We start from the raw sequence: 22,898 nt of genomic DNA, 5'->3' as shown, positions 1-22,898 counted from the left end.
ATGCTGCTATGAACATTGGGATGCATGTAAAATAAGAAAGGAGAAAGGAGAAATTATAGCTGATACCACAGAAATAAAAAGAATTGTAAGAGACTACTATGAACAAATATATGCCAGTAAAATGGACAATCTAGAAGAAATGGACAACTTCTAAGAAAGGTACACTCTCCCAAGACTGAACCAGGAAGAAATAGAAAATATGAACAGATTAATTACCAGGAATAAAACTGAATCAGTAATTAAATAACTGCCAACAAACAAAAGTCTGAGACCAGATGTGTTCACAAGTAAATTCTACTGAATGTTTAGAGAAAAGTTAACACCCTTTCTTCTCAAACTATTCCAAAAAATTTCAGAGGAAGAAACACTTCCAAATTCATTCTATGAGGCCAGCATCACCCTGACACCCAAACCAAAGATATAAAAAAAGAAAATTACAGGCCAGTATCACTGATGAACATAGTTGCAGCAAACCTCAACAAAATACTAGCAATCCAACTTCAACAATGTATTAAAAGGATCACACGCCACGACCAAGTGAGATTTATCTCAGGGATGCTGGGATTTTTCAGTATCGGCACATCAAACAATGTGATACAACACGCTAACAAACTGAAGAATAAAAACCACATGATTATCTGGATAGATTCTAAAAAGGCTTTTGACAAAATTCAACATCCATTTATGATCAAAACACTCCAGAAAGTGGACATGGAGGGTTTTTTAAAGCCTCTCACTTGTTCATTACACAAGCCATAAGCAGTGCTGCCTTTTAATTTGCACCAATCACTCAAATAAAATATCATCAACTAATACACAGGTGAATTAATGTAGTTTTGTGTGTAATGTAGTAATGTAATTTTCACTTGTGTTAAAAAGTAATTCCAATTTATTTTATTTGAAGGTAGTTTAGTCTGGATCAATCTTATACCATTTTTAGGTTTTTGCAAATAAAAAGAGCACAACACTGTGTAATGAAGTGAAATTCAGTATCAGATGAATAGTTGCAGAGTGTCACTAAATGGTATACAAATACCCTTGAGTTGATGTATTTTTTCGTGTATTAAAATGCAATACTGTTCTATTTTGTTTAAAGTTTATATTGTTTATATCTGTCACATTTGATTCTGCCAGCAGAGTGGCCAACACAGTTCTTAATATGATTAAATATAGCACATTTAACAAATATTTATTGTCCACTACAATCTGGTAATATTTTAAGGCAGTGAATTACTATCTTCTTTCATTCATAAGATTAAATTGTAAAAATTATGGAAGGAGGATTTTTTTTGGAAATTTCTTCTAAATGGACTTCAGGAAAAAATAGAATGTACATATTTTAATGTATACTGAGTTATAATTTATCATAATTTGGAACCAATAAATTATACATTAAATTGTACATGGTGTTATTATGCTTACAGTGGGCTTCTAAAAATAATTTATAAAATATTGTTTTTGGCTTGGTTATGTGTGTTGGTCTTTTGTAAAGCCTTTGGCAATGCTGACATTTCAAATATAAATAGGTATAAGTTTACCTTTTGTTCAAAGTACTAGAATTTCTTACAAATTCAATTTTTAAAAATCTCCCATTTAAAATAAGGCTTTATCAGATGAATATCTTATCAGAGAAAATATTATTTCTCATTATTTATCATTGGGATCAAGGGGATGGTAGAAATTTGAAGTGAGTTGCAAAATGAATTTTTGTGACTTCAAAGGAAAACCTGACATTAAGAATTAAGAATTGAATGATAGAACAGGATTATTAAACACAAATAAGTGCATAAGTCTATAAATAAAAAATATAAAGTGAATCTCAGTGCTAAATATTTTTGTATTGAGATGATATCAATGAACCTCTCTTGGAGGAATGTTCTGCACTAGAATATCAGACAGATACACCCAATGGTGTCCATAAGCCAGCTTGTATTAGCTCAGACAGCCTATTCTGCTTACCTCTGCATTTAGAGGCATCTTGTTGGTAGCTATATATCAGAAACAGTAAGAGTACTTACACTGTGGAAATCTGCCGATGTCACAAATCATGACCTCTTTACCTCTTAAGAATGGTTTCCAACACACCACTGCACCAGACCTAAACTTATAAGCCTATTGATAGTTGTGATGGGGAAAAAAAAACATCGAGTCAAAAGCATTTGAACATGTAGAGCACAAGGCTAAGATTTTAGGCTGGCCATACAGAGGGAGCAGAGACTAAAAATAACAAGGAAACATCAATTTCTCTCTTTTGCTCATATTTTCTTCTTCTTCAACTCTGTTGGAGTTCTCCAGAGAAGAAACGGAACCAATGGATAATTTACTATGGGAATTGGAATGATTATGGAAGCCACAAACTCCCATGATCTGCTGTCTGAAGATGGGGAACCAGGAAAGCTGAGGGTGAAATTCAGTCCAAAGGCCTGAGAATCAGGAGTTCCGATGCCAAAGGGCAGATGAAGATGGATGTTCCCGCTCAAGAAGAGAAAATAGAGTTTGCCCTTCCCCCATCTTTTTGTTCTATTCAGGTCCTCAATGGATTGGATGATGCCCTCCTGCGTTGGTAAGGGCTATCTTCTATACTCAGTCTACTGATTCAAATGCAAATCTCTTTCAGAAACATCCTCGGAGACACACCTAGAAACAATGTTTTACCAGCTTTTTGGACATCCCTGAACTCAGTCAAGTTTACACATAAAATTAATCATCATACCACCCCATTTGCCAACACACCAAAACACATGCACATATGCATATATACACAAATGATGAAGAAAAATCAACTTAAATGCAATAAATTAATATTTTAACAGATAAATGTTTATTAAAATTAATTTAAACTTTTCTCATGTAAGAGTTGTTGATCAAAAATGTAAGAAATTTTTAAGGCAATACAATATCAAAAGAAAAGCTTTCAAAAAAAGTATGAAACATTCCAGATGATTTCGGTTACTCCAGATGAGGCTTAGAGAATCTAACCTTTTTTTTTTTTTTTTTTTTTCAGATTCTTGAGGATGATGTTGACATTTAGAATAGACAATAGAATTATTAATAAGAAGAATCATGGAGACAGATTGTGGAAGTCCAGGTGGACTGATCAGTTGAGTTTCCCTGAATATTTCTCAGTAGAACCCATAGGACCAGTATCTTCTGTAGCAAGATGGGTGGCAGCCATATCCATACCCGCCGTAGCCACAGCCTAGGCCACCATAGCCACAGCCATAACTGTAGCCCAGGCCACCATAACCATAACCCAGACCTCCATAGTAGTTGCCGTAGTAGCACATGGTTTCAGGAGTAGAGGATTTGATTGAGGTGCAGGGAATCTGTTTCCTCAGTTTGAACATCACCATCTGCACATGCCCTTTTATATGCTTCTCAGTGGTGGGTGGGACACATCACAGGACTTGTTGATCACATATTTTCTACTAATTTACACTAGCATACTTCCTGAATCTTTGTTTCATTAGACAATGTGAGACTCTTGTAAGCAAAATGACTTTGTTTTTGAGTGAGCATTCCTATGATCAAATCATGTGCCTTTCATGTGCTTTAGTTATTCTTATTTTAAAACCTTTACTCAGCCTTCATTTATTTAGCTTAAAATATCTGACTAGTTTTTATCTAGTTAACCATTTACTAGCTTCTAGAATGTTGACATTCAAAAGCCTATCATTAATTCCACATATATTATGTGCAGATCTTCTACAGAGTGAAAAATAACTTTCTTAACAATAGGGCTTACTCAGTAGAATAGATAAACTTTTCCATATTTGTTATTTACTTTAATAAGTAAATTTCATGCAGCCATAAAAGCATATAGAATTGTATTTTGAAACTTCATAAACACATCTTCAGGATTTAATAACTGTCAATATTCCACCATCAGTTCCTTCTCTTCCTGTATACTTTTCATAGTTGTTATTTTTGATGAATATTTTAAAACAAATCCAAGACAAATATCACTTTTCTGCAGTGTGTATCTCGGTCACAAAATCAGTTTAAAAACATTTCCATATCTACAATATCATTATCAACAGATGAAATTTTTTAAAAGTTTTCTTAGCATCCTCTAATCTTAATCATGCTCAAATTTCCTTGATTGATTCACAAATATATTTTTAAAGTCATTTTTTTTTTGCACTGGGACTCATTACATTTAGACATAATGTCTCTAAACTCTTTAAAAATATGTAATAGTCTCCAGTGATTTTTTTAAAACATACTTTTGAATAAACAATATTATTATTCTGTAGAATTCTTAAATTTTGGATATGGCTGATGTCTTCCTGGTTTTTCTTTTCATATATTCCTCTGTTCATTATACCATTTGTGTCCTGGCAGGTAGATATAAAGGGTTGATGTAATTCTGGTCATTCTCCTTATTTTTGACAAGAAAAATACTTTATAGGTGCTTTGTGTACTTTCTTTATTATAATATTAGGAGGCATATGGTATTTGATTGTCTTATTGCTTCACATTTAGTAATGCTGGGATTGTTAATTGGGTTCATGTTACAATTTTCCTCATCAGTTTTCATTTACTAATTTCTGCCCCTGATGATGCTACTTAGACCCATTATTACTAGTAGTTCTAAAATATTGATTTTTGAACGTCTGTCATTACATCTCAGACCACCATACCTGTCGCCCAGGCCACCACAGTAGCTGCTGCAGTAGCATGTTGTTAGAAGGGGGGAAGGTTCAATTGAGGACCAGGAAATAAGTTTCTTGAGTCTGAGTGTCACCACCTGCAAAAGATTTATACAAAGTAAATAGCAGATGGGACTAACCACAAACAATATTGACCTCGTATTTCAGATTAATTTACAGTAGAGCTTCTCTTGAATCTTATTTCTTCATTATGTGAAGTGAGTTCCTCAAGCTATGATTACTTAGTTACGATGCCTGGACTCTTAAGATTAGGAAGGTTCTATTCTATTTTGAACAGTCTTTTCCACTCTATGTGAACTACATAAAATATATATTTAATATCTTGGATCAGGCTTCATGTAATTCCACGAATATATAAGACCTCATTGGATTTTTTCCTTGTTTTTATTTGAGGAATATTAACTTTCACTACATAATCAGATATGCAGTGGATGGTTGGAAGAAGAAGGTTACTTGAAGCCACATGTCTATAAATTTTAAGAATTGTTTTCAGCTGGAGCAAAAGATTCTTCACCCCAAAATAATGTTTCTCACTGATTAATGGCATTGACTGTTTGGTTAACTACAAATACACTTCTATCCTATTATAAAGACACCTCCTCTTTCATTATATTTATATTAATTTTCAATGTCTGTGTTTGATCATATTTTGTGAAGTTGACCATTTACCCATGACTCTGACCATTTAACATTTATTTTATATTATTTTCCATTAATGTATCATGGTTCCACATTCAGAGATTTTTTGATCTATTTATTTTAGAAACTGATGGCATTTTATGCATTCATCTGTCATAGTGTGATCAAATCTTACTGACATAGATGTGGAAAATGAGGAAAGCTCAGTTTAATGGTGTTGGTGAAGTTGTTTTCTCTTCTGTCCTCCTTCCTCATCACTTTTAGTTGCTTAGGGTTTCTTTTGCTCTGTTTATTTTGCTGGAGAGCCTCTGAAAAATGCATATACAGATTAACTGAACAGTAGCAAGGGGGCACTTGTATCATAGTACAGATGTTGTTATGCTTGGCAATCAAATGGTTGTTGTTCTTAGTGCATATAGAAAAACATTTCCTGTTTATAGAAGAACATGCTCCAGGTTTTTGTGTTTAAATGAATGTTTAATTTTTATAACTGAGTTGAAGCTTTTTTTTTGTCTACATTGGTTGGATCCAAGTGTGAACCAAAAAGGGGCATGGTGGTGGGGGTATAACTCAGGGGTAGAGTTCATGCTTAACATGCATGAGGTCCTGGGTTCAATTCTCAGTACCTCCATTAAAAACAAACCACCACTACCACCACCACCACCACCAAGACATTGTATGTGTCTACTTGGCTGAAATCTACTGAAGCAATGGTGGGCACACAGTATCACTTAAGAAGGGTATCATGAATATATGAGAGAATTGATGACTTTTTCTAATTATGCATAAAAACCTAGTTTTGTCTTATTTTGTTAGACAATTTTAAGCACACAATCCAGTTCTCCTTTCAGAACCATCAGAGGGTGATCTGATATCATTTTGTCTTCCAGGTATTCATGTCCATAGGAAAGTAAGATAAAGGATGGAGGAGTACAAACCTTCTACTGCTACTAACTTCATTTTCCCCTCTGAGCTTGCTCTTGGATAAGTATGAACAATACCAGTTGGACAAAACAGAATTATTTGGGAATTGAGGCTCTGGAGAGAGACAGGTGTGTATACATCTGAATAGCTATGCTTTTTAATATGCTCTTAATTTTAAAGCTTTTAAAAAGTCATATAAAATATTAACAAATAATTGTCAGCCTTATTCATGAATTAACTTATTTTCTGTTTATTCATTTAAAAAACCCTGGAAACAAAAATAAGAATTTGAATTCTTACTACTGCCAGGCACTTTTGTAGGTACTGGAAGCTACATGTAAATTCTATCACTGGTGCTATGTGTCCTTAGCATTATTTGATTTTTCTCTCATAACATAGGCTATGGTATTTTTAGGAAGCCTTTTGAGAAAATTCCATTAAACCAGAGGGGTATATAGATGAAAATATTTTACATATTGAGAAAATGTGACATGGCTTTTAATACTTTATGATAAACCATAAATGTCCTTATTTAATCTTATAACCCAGCTTTAAAATTAATTAATATAAATTTGCAATTCTCAAAGAATTGCTTAGCCATGCATATTATTTTTAAAGAATAATAATACCTGCAAAATGCAGCATGTTGATATTTCATATTGATTAAGTGGCTGGCCTTTAAAATAATTGGGGGGGGGGAAGTTTATAATTTCAAATGAAGGTCAAAATGACACAAAATGTTAAGTCAAAATGACTCTGCAACAGACTGATGTTGAAATTACATTATTTTGATTTTTTTTTTGATTTTTTTCTGATAGAGTCTGGAGGAAAGTTGTACTCAATACAAAAATAAATTTGATATCTTCAAAAGAGACATTGAAAATATAAAATTCGAAATTACTGTTCCACAAAAGCAGTGGTCTAATTCCTTTCCTTTCCTCTCCTCTCCTCCCTCCCTCTCTCCCTTCCTTCCTTCCTTCCTCTCTCCCTCTCTCCCTTCCTTCCTTCCTCCCTTCTCTTCCTTCCTTCCTTCCTCTTGCTCTTTCTTTCTTCCTTTCTCTTTCTTTCTTTCTTCCTTTCTCTTTCTTTCTTTCTTTCTTTCTTTCTTTCTTTCTTTCTTTCTTTCTTTCTTTCTTTCTTTCTTTCTTTCTCTCTTTCTCTCTTTCTCTCTTTCTCTCTTTCTCTCTTTCTCTCTTTCTCTCTCTCTTTCTTTCTCTCTTTCTTTCTCTCTTTCTTTCTTTTTTAATGGAGATACAGGAGATTGAGCCCAGGACCTCGTGCATGCTAAGCATGTGCTCTACCACTGAGCTATACCCAGCCCGGTTAGTTATATCCACTCCCAATTTCTAATGCCTGACACACAGAAGTGGTAATGGGATGGCACTTTCTAGAGATTCTCAAAGACAAAAATGATGTGCAGACTAACTGTGTGTGCTACCATCACCCAGATATGGGATATGGAGGGTAATTTAAAGAATGTAAAGCAGAATATCCAAGTACAACCACCAAAAAGCGCAATCCTAAATATCCAAATGTGTGATCTAAAGAAATAGCCAAAGTACATAGAATATGATGATGAGAAATAAGAATACTGTTGAAGGGTTTTATTCATTAATGAAACTCAGTGTATGGGCTGCTCTTTTAGTATGATTAGGGGTAGATGAGTGCAGTGAGTACAGATTCATCAAAAGCAAGTTACATTTAGAAATAACTTATTCTTAGGCTTAGAATTTTTTGCACAGGAAGAAAGGCAGTGTTTCTGTCACAACAGTACTCTCACACAGGTGCGTGCAACAGACACAACAAAAGTAATGATAGACATGCAATATTGTCAGTACAGAAGATTTTATTCAAAATTGAAATGAATTTTTTCTCACATGAAGGATGTTGAACTAATACATATGCAGAGTAATAATTGTAATGCAGCCACAGGAGACACATTTTCTGTTATAAAGGAAGACATTCCAGGTGATTTTACTGAACTGAGATGATGGATGTAGAATTTAGACCAGTCTTTCCTTCCCAAGTAGCCCAGAATGAGACAATCACTATTTCATAACAAGGAGGACTCAGAAACTGGAGTCAGGACACATGAGAGTCCTGGAGTGTCTCCAGAAATTTCTCAGTAGAATCCATAGAGCCAATATCTGACACAGCAAGTTGGGTGACAGCAGCCAAACCTGCACCCGCCATAGCCATGGCTGTAGCCACAGCCATAGCCACAGCCCAGGCCTCCATAATAGCTGCCTTAGCAGTACATAGTGTCAGGAGTTGAAGGTTCAATTGAGAGTCAGGAAGCCAGTGTCCTCATTCAAGTCTGAATGTCACCCTTCCCAGGGCCTTTTATACACCTTCAGTGGTGGGTGGGGCAAGCCACAGGGAGGTGCTGAACTCATTAATTCATGCTAATTTACATAAGAAAAATTCTTTAAGTCTTTTTTTTTGTTTTTTTTTTTTAAGGCAAAGAGACTCTCACAGGCTAGATTTTTTTTTTTTTAATCTTTCAGGTCAGGATTCTCACAATAGAACCATATGACTCAAATAATAAATAATTGCTATATTTTCAAATCTGTATCAAACTAGTGAAAATTCCTTGACCAGGTTTTATGCAATTTCTAAAGAATGCTGACTCCTCATGTGGGTTTATAGGTTCATGGGCAGATACTTTAACTAAAGTAAGAATTCTGTCAAAATGCTTATGTATTTTTTATATGATTTCTCTCCCCAAGAAAAAATATTCTTTCAATGCTTCATAATGGATAGACTGACACATTTTATATTCAAATGCCATAAAGGCACCCGTACTTTAATGTGAAATTTTGTTACTTTGTTATTTCTAGGGAAATTGCAGTCTTGTTATAGAATGAAACATTGACTTAACATGTTCATTTTTCTTACTAGGTATTAAAAGGACGTGGAGAAATTGGAACAGTTGTCCACTGTTGGTGGAAATGTAAAATCATGTAGCCACTATGGGAAAAAAGGTATGGCAATTATTCAAAAACTTAAACATAGAACTAACATAAGAACCAATTCCACTTCTGGGCATATATTTAGGTATATAGTCACAAGAATTGAATCAGGATCTGAAAGAGATGCCTGCACTCCCATGTTCAATGCAGCATTGTGATAGCCAAGACATGGAAGCAATCCAAATGTCTACTGCTGGATGAGTGGATTAAAAAAATGTGGCCTAGACATACAATGGAATATATTATTCAGCCCTAAAAAAGAAGTCAATTCTGCCTTTGTGACAACATAGATGAATCTGGAGGACATTTTGCTAAGTGCAATAAGTCAGTCACAGAAGGAAAAATAGTGCATAATTTTTCTTACACAAGGCATTTAAAATAGTCAAACTCAGGAAACAGAGAGTAGAATGGTGTTAGACAAGGGCTGGGGGAAAGGGAAATGAGGAGTCGCTGTTCAAATTGTATAAAGTTTCAGTTGCACAAGGTGAGTAAGTTCCAGAGATCTGCTGTACTGCATTGTGTCTATAGTTAACAATACGGTATTGTGCACTTAACAATTTGTTAGAAGTGGAGCTCTCATGCGAATTGTTCTTACCTCCATAACAGTAAGAAAAAAAACAAAAGGGCAGGAGGAATCTTTTGGGGTGACATATACACTTATTACCTTGATTGTGGTGACAGTGTCACAAGTACAGTCGTATGTCAAAACGCATCAAACTGTATATAGTGCTTTAAATATGTGCAATTTTTTGCTTATCAGTTGCACCTCAATAAAACTATTAAAATTTGATCTTTCTACAGAGAATGGGCAGATTGGATTTTTTGCTTTTCTTTGTCACATGTGTCAAATTTGTTTGTTTCAAAGTAGGGTTCCTCTTTCATCAGTTCCAGCAGAGGTCTGGAGACTTCTCCATCCATTCACCACCACCCACCACAAAGTTCCTCAGTGTTCCATTGATCTTACAGTAGCCCTGGGAATCTGGAGTGAAGTAGCCCCACAAAGCAGCTGGATGTCAGCAAAGGGGACATATAATGGCTTGTAAGAGTTTTGAATTCTGCTCTGCAGCCAAATAGAAAGGGAGTGAGTCATGCAGACAGAGAACACTTCTCACTTAAGAAAAAGCTTAGATTGTTTCTTAGCAGAGTCTATGTACCAAGTTAGACTTGAAAATGAACATTTGCATTCAGTGTATGAAGTGTTCTTACTAACTTTGGCTGGAAACTAGATGGAGGAACTACATGGAGGAAGCTGATTTGGAAAAAGCTGAAGGGGGAAGGCACAATGACTACAAGATGGAAACCTAGCTATATGATGATGTTCAAATAGAATCTTTTGAAAAGTAGCACAGATAAACATGACTGAATTAATACATTTAATCCATTATATAGTAAAAGGTGGTTTTGATCTACCCTACTGGAATACTCAAACACTGGTTCATGTAATTCACAGGTCTTCAGTCTCTAGAGTCATAATACAGTTGAGTGAGGACTGAGAGTGTCTCTTTTCTTCTTATGATAAGACTGCCCTCCACTCTAAGGACATACAAAGAGATCATCAATACTCTGGGTGAAATAGCATTATTTGTACATCAAGACCCTGGAGATACTTTACAGTTCTACTTTGCCATCTTCTGCTAAAGTAAGATATGAAATTCCAGGGAGATATTTTCGGCATCATTCATGGTCATTAGTTTATTCAAAAATACGTATTAGGCACAATCATGTGCCAGCAACTCTTCTAGCTGCAGGGCTTTGATGCTTTATCAATGATATTGTGTGGAATAATATCTTTTCTATTATTCATTAATTGAAGATGAGTCAGCTGTGCGAAGGCCTTTGAGAAGAATTCACCATCCCAGAAGAAAAATTGGAGGAGAAATTTTTGAATCAGTTGTTGAGACAATGAAATAGGACTTCTTAAAGTGTAAACACATTTCCTGCATTTTCCTATTGAAGGTGCCTCAAATAACAATGTATTTTTGAAATATCCAGAGTGCTTCCAACCACGTAGATTGATATCTGGAAATAGTGTCTAGACAATGAGTGGGATGTTCAGAGATACTGTTCATTGATGTTGTATTAATGGAGGTTCCTTTCTCTCATTTGCTTAGGGGAGGAAAGCTGGAATGATTGAGAAAGCCAGTTTTGTTTTATTCAAATTTGAAGTGGAAGAACAAGATGAATATCCCTAATGTGAGTGAAAGGTGATCCGGCTTGCTGAAACATTGTTTATCAAGAAAGGAGCCAGAGGCTTTTTCTGGTAGATCTCATTACTAAAATGATAACAAACTCAACAAGGATGCAGGTATGTGTTGTACTCTTCTGCTGCTGAACTCAGAGGAATAGCAAGAACTATGAGAGGCAGAATAAACCACTTACATACACCCTAAGGCACAAACCTGAATGATACAACCTAACTGCAGAATTGTAGAAAAACAAGCCAAGGACAGATACCTCCAGCACATGTCATAGAAAACAAGGCTAGTATTGTGTGAAATGGTACTTAACTTGTTTATGTATGAATAATAGTGCTGCCTAGAGTGTATATAGGAATCCATTTTTAGATACATGTTGTCATAAAGGAACTGATGGTCATATCCTTACCTTCTTTAGAAAATGATCATCTCAGACTAACAAAAAAGGCAATGTCCAAAGGCAGATTCCCCACAGCGACATACAGATTAATGTAAACAAAGTAAAATAAAAGTGAATATGAAAAAGCAAGTTCATTGAAAAATTAGCTTACTGTTCACTAGAAATTGACACATTGTGACTGACTATACCCCAATTTAAAAAATTAGCTTAAAATTTTCCCACATGAAAGATAATTGATCAACAATAGAAAAGAAGTAAATTGGTAACATGATAGCAAAGATAAAGCTTATCTATAATTTTTGGCACATTCCTGGGTATTTTCATCAGTTGAGAAGTATATCAGACTTGCATGTGATGTTTTGCAAGTTACCCTGGATAAACTTGTCACAGTTCGTGTAGAGACTAGAATTATTCTTGTGATTAATTAACCATGGAAGCAGAGTCAAGAAAACACAGATGAAGGAGTGCATCAGATTGAGTCACTCTGGATGCCCCCCAGTAGAATCCACAGCAAGATGGGCAGTAGCAGCCATGACACCACCATACCCGCAGCCAGAGACAGACAGACATCATCTGCTTGTGGAAGTTCACGCGATTTCTGTAGCGTATTTCAAAGTTGAGTAATACAACTTCGTGAAACACTTGTTTAAGTAAGTAAGGAGAGGGCCTCCAGCAAATATTATTAACTGTTTTTCCTGGAATCCAATAATCCTGTCACATATCCTTAGTTAGATATTCTTCTTGTATTTTGGAGATCTTCTCACTCTGAGTTTTATTATTAAAGTCTATTTTCAGGTTCCTTGAAATGTCAAATTTCAAGTCCTTCGACCCAATTTTTCTTATTTTTTTCTCACAGTAATAATTTCCCTTTCATATTCAGATATGCAATCAAGGAACTGAGAGCATATCTATTTGAGTGAGGAAGGGATAAAAGTGAGGAGTTACCTGAAGTAAATTATCTTTTGAATTATGTAATTCTTTTCTTTCAGGCAAATGACTCTTCAGAACAAATAATATTTTCTACTGATTATTGTCAATGAACTGACTACATTCACTCACATTAAAATGCTAATATAAAAACCTATATCTTTTTTTATTCCTCTTGGGAATTTTATTTATTCATCAACCATGACTTTGAATCATATTATATATTTGAATCATACTCATATATTATCTGAGTATACCATTATATTATGCAATTAAGCATTTATTTAGAAATCCAAGCATTAGTATCAGGTCTCCTTCTACATCTCAACTTTTGAGTTCCCATATCCTCAACTTGGTTTTAAAGTCATCCCTGAGTTTCTCCAGAAACGTTTTCTTGAAATAATGGAGAAAGAAATGTGTGATACAAGTTTCTTATATATGCTGCTGTGTTTAATCTGTTGTGGTAGCACATCATATATAGTATATATCTGGAAAACTCCACTGTATATTCATGAGTTTATTAGGTTAAAAACACAAATAAATATGTTATGAAAATAGTTTGATGCTTATGGACTCCTTGAAAGAGCCTCAGGTTCCCACAGGTGTCAACAGATCACTCTGAGAAGTCCTGGTCTATAGCAGTGTTCTTTAAAATTTTAGGTAAGAAAACCATACCAGTAAGTATTTTGAGCTTGTATCCACAATTTGAATGTAACAATTTATTTACAGTTTTTATATGCATTAATTAATAATAAATAATCATTAAATATAAAACATACAGAATTATTGATTAGTCAGAATTTACATTATAATAGATTATGCTTTAATACATTAGAAAATTTTTGTTTAAAATTTCTGTGATACCCAGATTTGAAGTTTTGGTCCCCAAGTCAGTTTATTTTAATTATTGGAAAAATACATTATTTGCTGCACCCAGCAAATCATTTTTTTTAAATTTTTTAAATAAATTTTAATCCCACTATTTATTTTGCAATTTGTTTTTGAAATTTGGCTAATAAATTTGTATCTTTTTACATTTTGACAGATTGTTTTTACAAATTAAGTGAGAGATTTTTTTAAAATACAAAGGGAGTCAAAACCTCTAAAACTCTTCATTTAGAAAAATTTAAAAACAGATTAAAATATACTATATTCACACTTAAATATTACACAGATGTTAGAGTTTTATAGAGAGTATACATAAAATTTAATAATGTCACAATGGAAACTATCTCAATCTTTTACAAAATGCTCTTTCCCAACACAGCAGCATGCCTGGCAAATTTTAGGAGCTGAGTATTGATGAATGAATGAATGATTGAGTACACGAAATTGACTTCATAATCAAAATGGTCTATGATAAAGAGAGTTACTAAAAACACAGCCAGGTTCCTAGGGCTGGCATAGGGTTCCCTATGTTCACTTTCAGGCTCGACACAAATTCTCTATGAAAGACATCAGGCAACTGGAAGGCTTTCTAGTGATGAAGTTACCAGCAAGCAGTCAGAAAGCAGATGCCTGAAAAACTCACAGAAGCACCACTTAAAATGTGGGTGTGTACCATGGTGTTCTAGGGAAACAAGGACAGTCAGCCTCATGCAGCTACCAGACTTCAGGTATGTTGTTAACCATTTTGCTCGTGAATTAAAGGGAAGCCAGATTTATTGAGGAGGAAGCAATCAACTATGTCACAGGGAAGCTCAGCTTTACAGTATGAGATATATGTAAAGGGACAAAAACTAGAGGGAAAAAGGTGGAGGAAAGCAGTGTCAGTCCCTTGGAATAGTAACTACAGACAAGCTTTTACCTTACAATCATCCATATGCAATGATGGTGAAAGTAAATAAACATGAACACATACCATATTTGCAAAGAGATTAAATTTATTGAAAAATATACTTAGAGATTAAAAGGAAACTTCTGTTGCATTTAAGAAAAAATATTCTTTATGATCTTGCACAATGGAACCAAGGAAAGATGACTTCCCTAGTTCTTTCATCATAGTCTGGATTTAGATTTTTGCTATTTCAAAGAGACAAGATGAATAATACCAACAGCAGAATCCATGTTTCACAAGAGGACGAATCTGGTGGGTTCATGGCTCTAGAATTTTTCAGTAGAACCCATATGACCAATATCTTCCATAGCAAGATGGGCGGCAGCAGCCATATCTATAGCCACCATATCCATGATAGCCACAGCCAAGCCCACCGTAACCACAGCCAAGCCCACCATAGCCACAATTCCCATAGTAGTTGCTGTAATAGGTCATGGTGTCAAGAGTAGACAGTGTAGAAGAGAACGATGGTTTCCTGAGTTTGAATATCACCATCTTCACAACGTCTTTTATACTTCCTCAATGTTAGGTGTGGCAAGTCATATGTAATGTTGCCCTCAAAACAAATTGTTTTGCATTAACCACAAACAACACCAACAGTGAAGTTCTCATAAATCTCTTATTTCATTAGGCATAGTGAAGCTTCCACAGCCAAGATGACTCCACTGTTGTGTCAAGATTTTCACAATCAAATCATATGCTTTGAATGACATATATTGGACTTAGTTTTGAAACTCTTTCTTATTGAAGGCTTAAATTTAAATTCCACCATGAGATTCTATGAAATCAGAAATTATGCAAACTGCAATTAATTAAAATTGTTTTGAGGTTATTAATACCCTCAAATTCATCTGCCCACTGCAGTTGAGGAAGTCACTCTCTTTAGTTTTGGGGAAATAGAAGTGCTAAGAGGAAAAGTTTACTGAAAGTACGAGATGTGTATTATTGCCCAGTATTTCTTTACAGAAAAAAATACACTTTTAAAATACATAATTCAAGTAACATTTTTACAGGATACAACTTTACAAGTATTTCTCATATTTTACCAAATTTTATCTTGACTCATCATTTCCACTAGAAGCCAAAGCATTTATTCTTGTTCCTTCCAGCTAAACTCAACAAAATTCAATGGCATTCTAGTTGTTAGGATTACATTTTCATTTTATTAAAGGTTTTGCCACTCTTTTTTCACATCCTGAAGCAGACTTTAATGTGCAATAGAATGCTGTTAATTGGGAGGGAGCACCTCCATCTGTCCTGTGCTGAAATCTTTGGCTGGTATAGCTCATATTGCCATTTTCCATTGACATAACACAAAACCTATTCTGGTCAGTCGATTACCTACCATTCAGTGCTACATCTTTGTGGGTCAACAGCCAGAAAAGTCTTTCACTGGTCTAGGAAAATCAATGAGTCTGCATTCAGATTCCTTTGAGTGGGCACCAATTGTTGCATCCTCTACTTGCTTGTGTTAAGTTTGTTGGGTAACTCATGGGGCTTGCTCATTCCTAGGAAAACCAGAGTGTGACTTTTTCTACTTTTAGATGCATAGTCTTAGTATAGAGCTTCTCTTCCTTCAGCTTCAATGACACAAGGCCCTTAAATAGAACTTAAAAAATTTTTGAGTTCTCTTGTTCAACTCATCAGCATACCTATGAAAACAATTATAGGATGAAATAAATAATTATAGCCAATGTTATTCTAGTACCTATTATTTGTTACACACTGTTTTAGGTGCTTGACACATATCAGCTAATTTGGCTTTCAAAATTATCTTGCAGGATAGGTATTATTATTCACCATCTCGTTTGAAGGTGGGATAACTGAAGCACACAGTTATAGTGGTCATACAGCTATAAGTGGCAGAGGTGAGATTTGAACTCAAAGAACAGATTCCGGAAGTTTTCCCTTTTTCCTATTATGCTCTACTGACAGCTATGAAGTCATCTTTTTAAGAAAACAAGTTTAGCTGGCTATTTCACTTAATTATTGAATTAAGAATAATCTAAGCTTCATTGCATAAGAAGATAATAGGTCCATAAGTAATATGTTCTCATAGCCCAAGAAATTTAACCAAGAGTTCATGGTCTACTAGTGTCATGAGAGATACCCCTGTTAGTATTATCATTTAAAAAAATGAAATATCTATATTCACCTTTGAGTCAAAACAGAAATATTACAAATATGTTGAAATTTGAAGAAAATTCTTTCATGAAAATGCAGCTTTAGAAATGAAATCTCATAATTTTTATTCTGTGGCTATCGATTCAGAATATTAATTTAAAACTATGGAAATATTTTTTTAACATTTTTGACTGATTTATAATCGTTTTACAATGTTATGTCAAATTCCAGTGTAGAGCACAATTTTTCAGTTATACATGAACATATATATATTCATTGTCACATTTTTTTCTCTGTGAGCTACCATAAGATCTTGTATATATTTCCTTGTGCTATACAGTATAATCTTGTTCATCTATTCCACAATTTTGAAATCCCAGTCTATCCCTTTCCACCCTCTGCCCCCTTGGCAACCACAAGTTTGTATTCTATATCTATGAGTCTATTTCTGTTTTGTATTTATACTTTTTTTTTTTTTTTTTTTTTTAGATTCCACATATGAGCGATCTTATATGGTATTTTTCTTTCTCTTTCTGACTTACTTCACTTAGAATGACATTCTCCAGGAGCATCCATGTTGCTGCAAATGGTGTTATGTTTTCAGTTTTTATGGCTGAGTAGTATTCCATTGTATAATTATACCACTTCTTCTTTATCTAGTCATCCGTTGATGGACATTTAGGATGTCTCCATGTCTTGGCTATTGTAAATAGTGCTGCTATGAACATTGGGGCAGAGGTGTCATTTTGAAGTAGGGTTCCTTCTGGATATATGCCCAGGAGCAGGATTCCTGGGTCATATGGTAAATCTATTCCTAGTCTTTTGAGGAATCTCCATACTGTTTTCCACAGTGGCTGTACCAAACTGCATTCTCACCAGCAGTATAGGAGGGTTCCACTTTCTCCACAGCCTCTCCAGCATTTGTTTTAAAAACAGAATCATAAAAGGAAGTATTAATGTAAGTAAGAAATAGAAGTCAATTTTTCTCAGGCCTGGTGTTCCAGAATTTCAAGTTATTGGGTTTTTGTCAATCATCTCATGAAGCTGAGTGGTACTTTTTGGCTTTTCATAGTAAACCATCTCTCCTGTGAAAATAAGGGGGATCCTTAAAGGAAAAAAAACAAAACAAAACAAAACATGGGTTTGGAACAGCAGAGAAGAGATAGAAAAGCTCAAGGTAAAGGTAGGTTATCATAATTTGCTGAATGTCAGCCAAAATAACATATTATCATTGGTTGTCTTGGGTAGTTTAGAATGTCTACTAAAAATGCTATCTTGCCATAATGGTTGGTTAGAAATGGATAATTTGAAGATCTTATATAAATAGAGTTTTGAATATGAGACAATTGATTCTTACTAATGACTCAAAAATGATTCAGATGTGACTCAACATTAGCAACTGTCCTCAATACCCCTGAGGCCATGATTTAAAACCAGGAGTCAACAATTTACTCAGATTGGTCCTGCGAATTAGCCAATGGTATGACTTCTGTGATGGTTCCCATTCACACTGAGGGTATATAAAAGGCTCTCTGTAGGGAAATTGTCCAGACTGAAGTTGCCTATCCTCCTTCTTTACCCAGAGACAATCCCAAAACCAACACCAACACCATGTGCGGCTACTATGGAAACTACTATGGGGGCCGTGGCTGTAGCTGCTGTGGCTACGGAGGCCTGGGCTGCGGCTATGGGTCCTGCTATGGCTGTGGCTTCCGCAGACTGGGCTGTGGCTATGGCTGTGGCTATGGCTTTGGCTCCCGCTCTCTGTGTGGCTGTGGCTATGGCTGTGGATCTGGCTTTGGCTACGGCTCTGGCTTTGGCTACTACTACTGAGGATGTCATGGAAGACTCTCATCCTCTGCACCTGGACCTCAGGATTCTCCAAGGTAGTAGTTATCTTTTGTGCCTTTTCCTCGGTAGTAGTTATCCTGCATCATGGAGGTCTAGTGTGGCCTGTTGTTGATTTATCATCTAACCTACAAATTTCCTGAATTTACCTCAAGAAGTGCGAAATGGTGAAATTCACCTGTGACCTCAGAGTTCTGCTTTCATCAGGGTGATGGTGTCAAGTAACTGCCTTGACTTTCATGCTGGAGCTTGTTTCTCTGTTGACCTAATAAACTTATTCAATCTAAACAGAAACCCTGGTTTTTATGTCAGTTATTTGATGTTCAGTGTTACCTACAGTTTTTTTGTCTGTTTGTTTCAGTTTTCAAGAAAGCTAACAATTATGTTCTTTGTGAGATATTCTCTCTTACGATTTTTAGGCTGGTTTCTTTACCAATTCAAATATCAATTGTCTTAGGAAAGTATCTTTTTTTTTTTATGTAGACTTCAGTTTGCTCTTCTGCTACTCAGGTAATAAGATATGTTATGCTGGATAACTCTTAACACTAACCCAAGTATTTCTTATATCCATTTTAAAGATATGAGAGATATAACCTAAAGAATAGTTTAACAATGTATTAGATCTCAAGCTAGTAATAGACTATACAATCATTTGGCATGCATAGTGGGCCATAATATTCAGATAAAAACACTATTTCATATACAGGCTGAGAAGCTTCAGCATCCCACAAGTTTTCAGTTCAAGATGTTGTATGGGGCTGTGGTCACATCTGAGGTTTAATTGGGGAAGGATCCACTTCCAAGCACATGCTATTGTTGGCACATCCCAGTTCATTTTAGCTGTAGGAATAAAAGGATTTTTTTCTTGCTGACTATTAGCCAGAGGCCCTTGCAGACTAGAAACCATTGTCAGATGCCAAAGGCTGCCCACAATTCCTTGCCAAGTAAATTCCCAAACATGGATATTTGTTTACTCAAATCAAGGAGGGAGACAGACTCTGGCAAGATGAGTGCAACAATCTTGTGTAAAATAATCACATAAGCACATATAATCACATACACTGCCCTATTTTATTGGTTACAAAGCAAATCACAGCTCTCATACCAGGAGGAGATCACATAAGGGCATTTGCATCAAAGGGCAGGAATCAGGGGGGCATGTTTAACGTCTACATACCTCAGACTCAATGCTGTACTTTTTTAATAGGAATTAGGAAGTTGTTCACCATTTTCAGTGCTCTTTAACAATTTTTACAATATTAGGATTATCTTGTCCTTGAAGATTTGATAGAATTCTGAGAAATCATCTGGGACTGGGCTTTTATGTGAGGTATTTTGTTAATAATTTTCTCTATTACTTTCAAGGAAATTGGTCTGTTTCTGATCTCTAAGACTAATAGTGTCCATCTTGGTAATCTGTATTTCTTTAGGAAATTACCCATTTCATCTAGATTTTCAAATTTATATACACAGAGCTCTGAAAAGTAGTCTCATATGATGATTCAAATTTCTTCTATTTCAATGTCCATTTTTCTCGTTATATATTTTGCATATGGCTTCTTTATTTATTTTTGTCTTCATCAAGTTAGCAAGTAGTTTATAATTTAATAATTTTGTTAATTATTTCAAATAATGGCATTTTGGCTCATTATTTAAGTCACTTTTTCATATTCTCATTAATTTTTGCTTTTTGATGTATTTCTGTCTTTGTGCTTTCTTTGGTTTTCTTAGTTTTCCTTTATGAATTGTTTTGAGCTGAAATATTAATTTACTTTTATTTTTACTTATAAATGTTTTCAGCACTATGAATTTTCTCTAAATAATTTAAATTTTTCTCAAAGACTTTGTTATAGACTATTTTCATTACCACTAATTACTTAAAAATTTATAATTTTATTTTTATGTCCTCTTTTATCCCAACAATTTCTTTAATAAAAGACTTTTTACTTTCTAGGATAAAGGTGTGTTTTTTTTCCACCACTTGATTTTATTTTTAAATAAATTTTCTATTCTTTTTTTTCCTAGTAATTATCAGTTTTGTTGCATGACAATAGCGAGTATTTGTTTTCAGTATTTTTACTTTACAAAACATAGTAATATTTTCTGTATGACATAATATATAATAAATTATAGTGGATGTTCTGTGGGTGCTTGAAAAGAAGTTTTATTTTTTATTATTGGAATATAAAAGTCAATATATAACCATAAAAGCTATCTTATTGATTATATTGTTTAGGTCTTCTCTCTGATTACCTATTTTTTCTACTTGACCTGTCTTATTCTGAGATCAGTACATTAAAGTCTTCCATTATTAGTGTATTCCTATCTACTTCTCCTTGACGTAGATGATAGATAGATAGAGAGATAATGATTCTTCATGAAGACAGTTTCTGTGTTTTTCATGTAAATAAAATACCTAGAACTTCAATGTATCTCTTGTTTACTAGAGCTTTTGGACAAAAATATTGGGAGTCAAGTTCCTAGGCTCTACAATTTTCTTAAGGTACCTATAAGCATGCTGTATAAATATTTAATAAAATTTACCACTGAAGACAATGGAGCCTAAAGTTTATTTTGTGGAAAGTTGTGTTTAATTATGAATTTTTTAAACTTTTTTATTGATTTATAATCATTTTACAATGTTGTGTCAAATTCCAGTGTAGAGCACAATTTTTCAGTTATACATGAACATATAATTATTCATTGTCACATTTTTTCTCTGTGAGCTCCCATAAGATCTTGTGTATATTTCCCTGTGCTATACAGTGTAATCTTGTTTATCTATTCAAGAACAGTCTACTCAAGCAATAGAAATAAAAGCAAGAATAAACAAATGGGACCTAATGATACTTACAAGCTTCTGCACAGCAAAGGAAACCATAAGTTAAACAAAAAGACAACCTACGGAATGGGAGAAAATTTTTGCAAATGAAACCAACAAAGGCTTGATCTCTAGAATATATAAGCAGCTCATGCAACTTAATAAGAAACACCAAACAATCCAATCCAAAAATGGGCAAAAGACCTAAACAAGCAATTCTCCAAGGAAGACATACAAATGATCAATAAGCACATGAAAAAATGCTCATTATCACTAATTATCAGAGAAATGCAAATCAAAACTACAATGAGGTATCACCTCACACCAGCCAGAATGGCCATCATTCAAAAATCCACAAAAGACAAATGCTGGAGAGGCTGTGGAGAAAGGAGAACCCTCCTACACTGCTGGTGGGAATGCAGTTTGATGCAGCCACTGTGGAAAACAGTGTGGAGATTCCTCAAAAGACTAGAAATGGACTTACCGTATGACCCAGGAATCCTGCTCCTGGACATATACCCAGAAGGAACACTACTCCAGGATGGCACTTGCACCCCAATGTTCATAGCAGCACTATTTACAGTAGCCAAGACATGGAGACAGCCTAGATGTCCATCAACTGATGACTGGATAAAGAAGAAGTAGTGTATTTATACAATGGAATACTACTCAGCCATAAAAACCGACAACATAATGCCATTTGCAGCAACATGGATGCTCCTGGAGAATATCATTCTAAGTGAAGTAAGCCAGAAAGAGAAAGAAAAATACCATATGAGGTCGCTTATATGTGGAATCTAAAAAACCAAAAAAACCAAAAAAAAAGCATAAATACAAAACAGAAATAGACTTATAGACATAGAATACAAACTTGTGGTTGCCAAGGGGGCAGAGGGTGGGAAGGGATAGATGGGATTACAAAACTGTAAGAATTTATTTTTTTATTAGATACAGTGTTATTCAAATTTACTGGAGTCAGTTTTGGCAATTGGTGTATTTAAAGGAAAATTTTCATTTCATCCACGTTCTGGAAATTATTGGCTAACATCCTTCATATTATCCACTTATGTTTTGAGCCTGTGGGATTTTAAAAGATGTTGATCCTTTCATTCTTCACACTAGTAATTTATATTCTTTCTCCTGTATTTTTGATTTATATCTAGAACTTGTCGATTTGATTGATCTGTCCAAATTACCAATTTAGGTAATTATCGATTTTCTTTATAGCTTGTCCATTTTCTATTGAATTAATTGCATTCATATCTCCATTTTTCCTTCATTCTTCTTACTTTATATTTAACTTTCTCTTCCTATTTTGCTTTTGAAAGAAGCTTAGAGAATTGATTTTTAAAATGTCCTTCTTTCCTAACAAATATTTAAAGCTGTAAATCTCAGTTTAATCAATTCTTTGGTGGTAAGCCATATATTTGGTTATTTAAAGGGAATTATTTCCAAATCAAGGAATACTGTTCTCATGTACTTTACACTCTTCTGTTCTCTTCAAACACATCTTGGCACTGAGGAGCAAAGGTGGGGAA

The 22,898-nt window shown here is 34.6% G+C and overlaps 2 protein-coding genes and 1 non-coding gene across 3 annotated transcripts; 1 reads left to right on the top strand and 2 right to left on the bottom strand.

Annotated features, from left to right (window-relative positions):
* Window positions 1-2,871: 2,871 nt before the first annotated feature.
* Window positions 2,872-3,484, bottom strand: LOC116667534 (keratin-associated protein 20-1-like). The gene has a single exon (XM_032492709.1). The coding sequence runs from the start codon at window positions 3,351-3,353 to the stop codon at window positions 3,123-3,125; it is 231 nt and encodes a 76-aa protein (XP_032348600.1). The 5' UTR covers window positions 3,354-3,484; the 3' UTR covers window positions 2,872-3,122.
* A 2,387-nt stretch (window positions 3,485-5,871) lies between these two features.
* Window positions 5,872-5,943, top strand: TRNAV-AAC. Its single transcript has one exon. It is a non-coding gene; the product is annotated as a tRNA-Val (tRNA).
* An 8,804-nt stretch (window positions 5,944-14,747) lies between these two features.
* LOC116667191 (keratin-associated protein 20-1-like) lies at window positions 14,748-15,002 on the bottom strand. The gene has a single exon (XM_032491826.1). It carries the CDS (start codon window positions 15,000-15,002, stop codon window positions 14,844-14,846), a length of 159 nt encoding a protein of 52 aa, XP_032347717.1. The 3' UTR covers window positions 14,748-14,843.
* Window positions 15,003-22,898: the final 7,896 nt, after the last annotated feature.

The sequence above is a fragment of the Camelus ferus genome, chromosome 1 (assembly GCF_009834535.1).
Source record: "Camelus ferus isolate YT-003-E chromosome 1, BCGSAC_Cfer_1.0, whole genome shotgun sequence".
NCBI classification, from domain to species: domain Eukaryota; kingdom Metazoa; phylum Chordata; class Mammalia; order Artiodactyla; family Camelidae; genus Camelus; species Camelus ferus.
The sequence above is the reverse complement of the archived record's forward strand: the minus strand, read 5'-3'. Positions and strand labels throughout refer to the sequence as shown.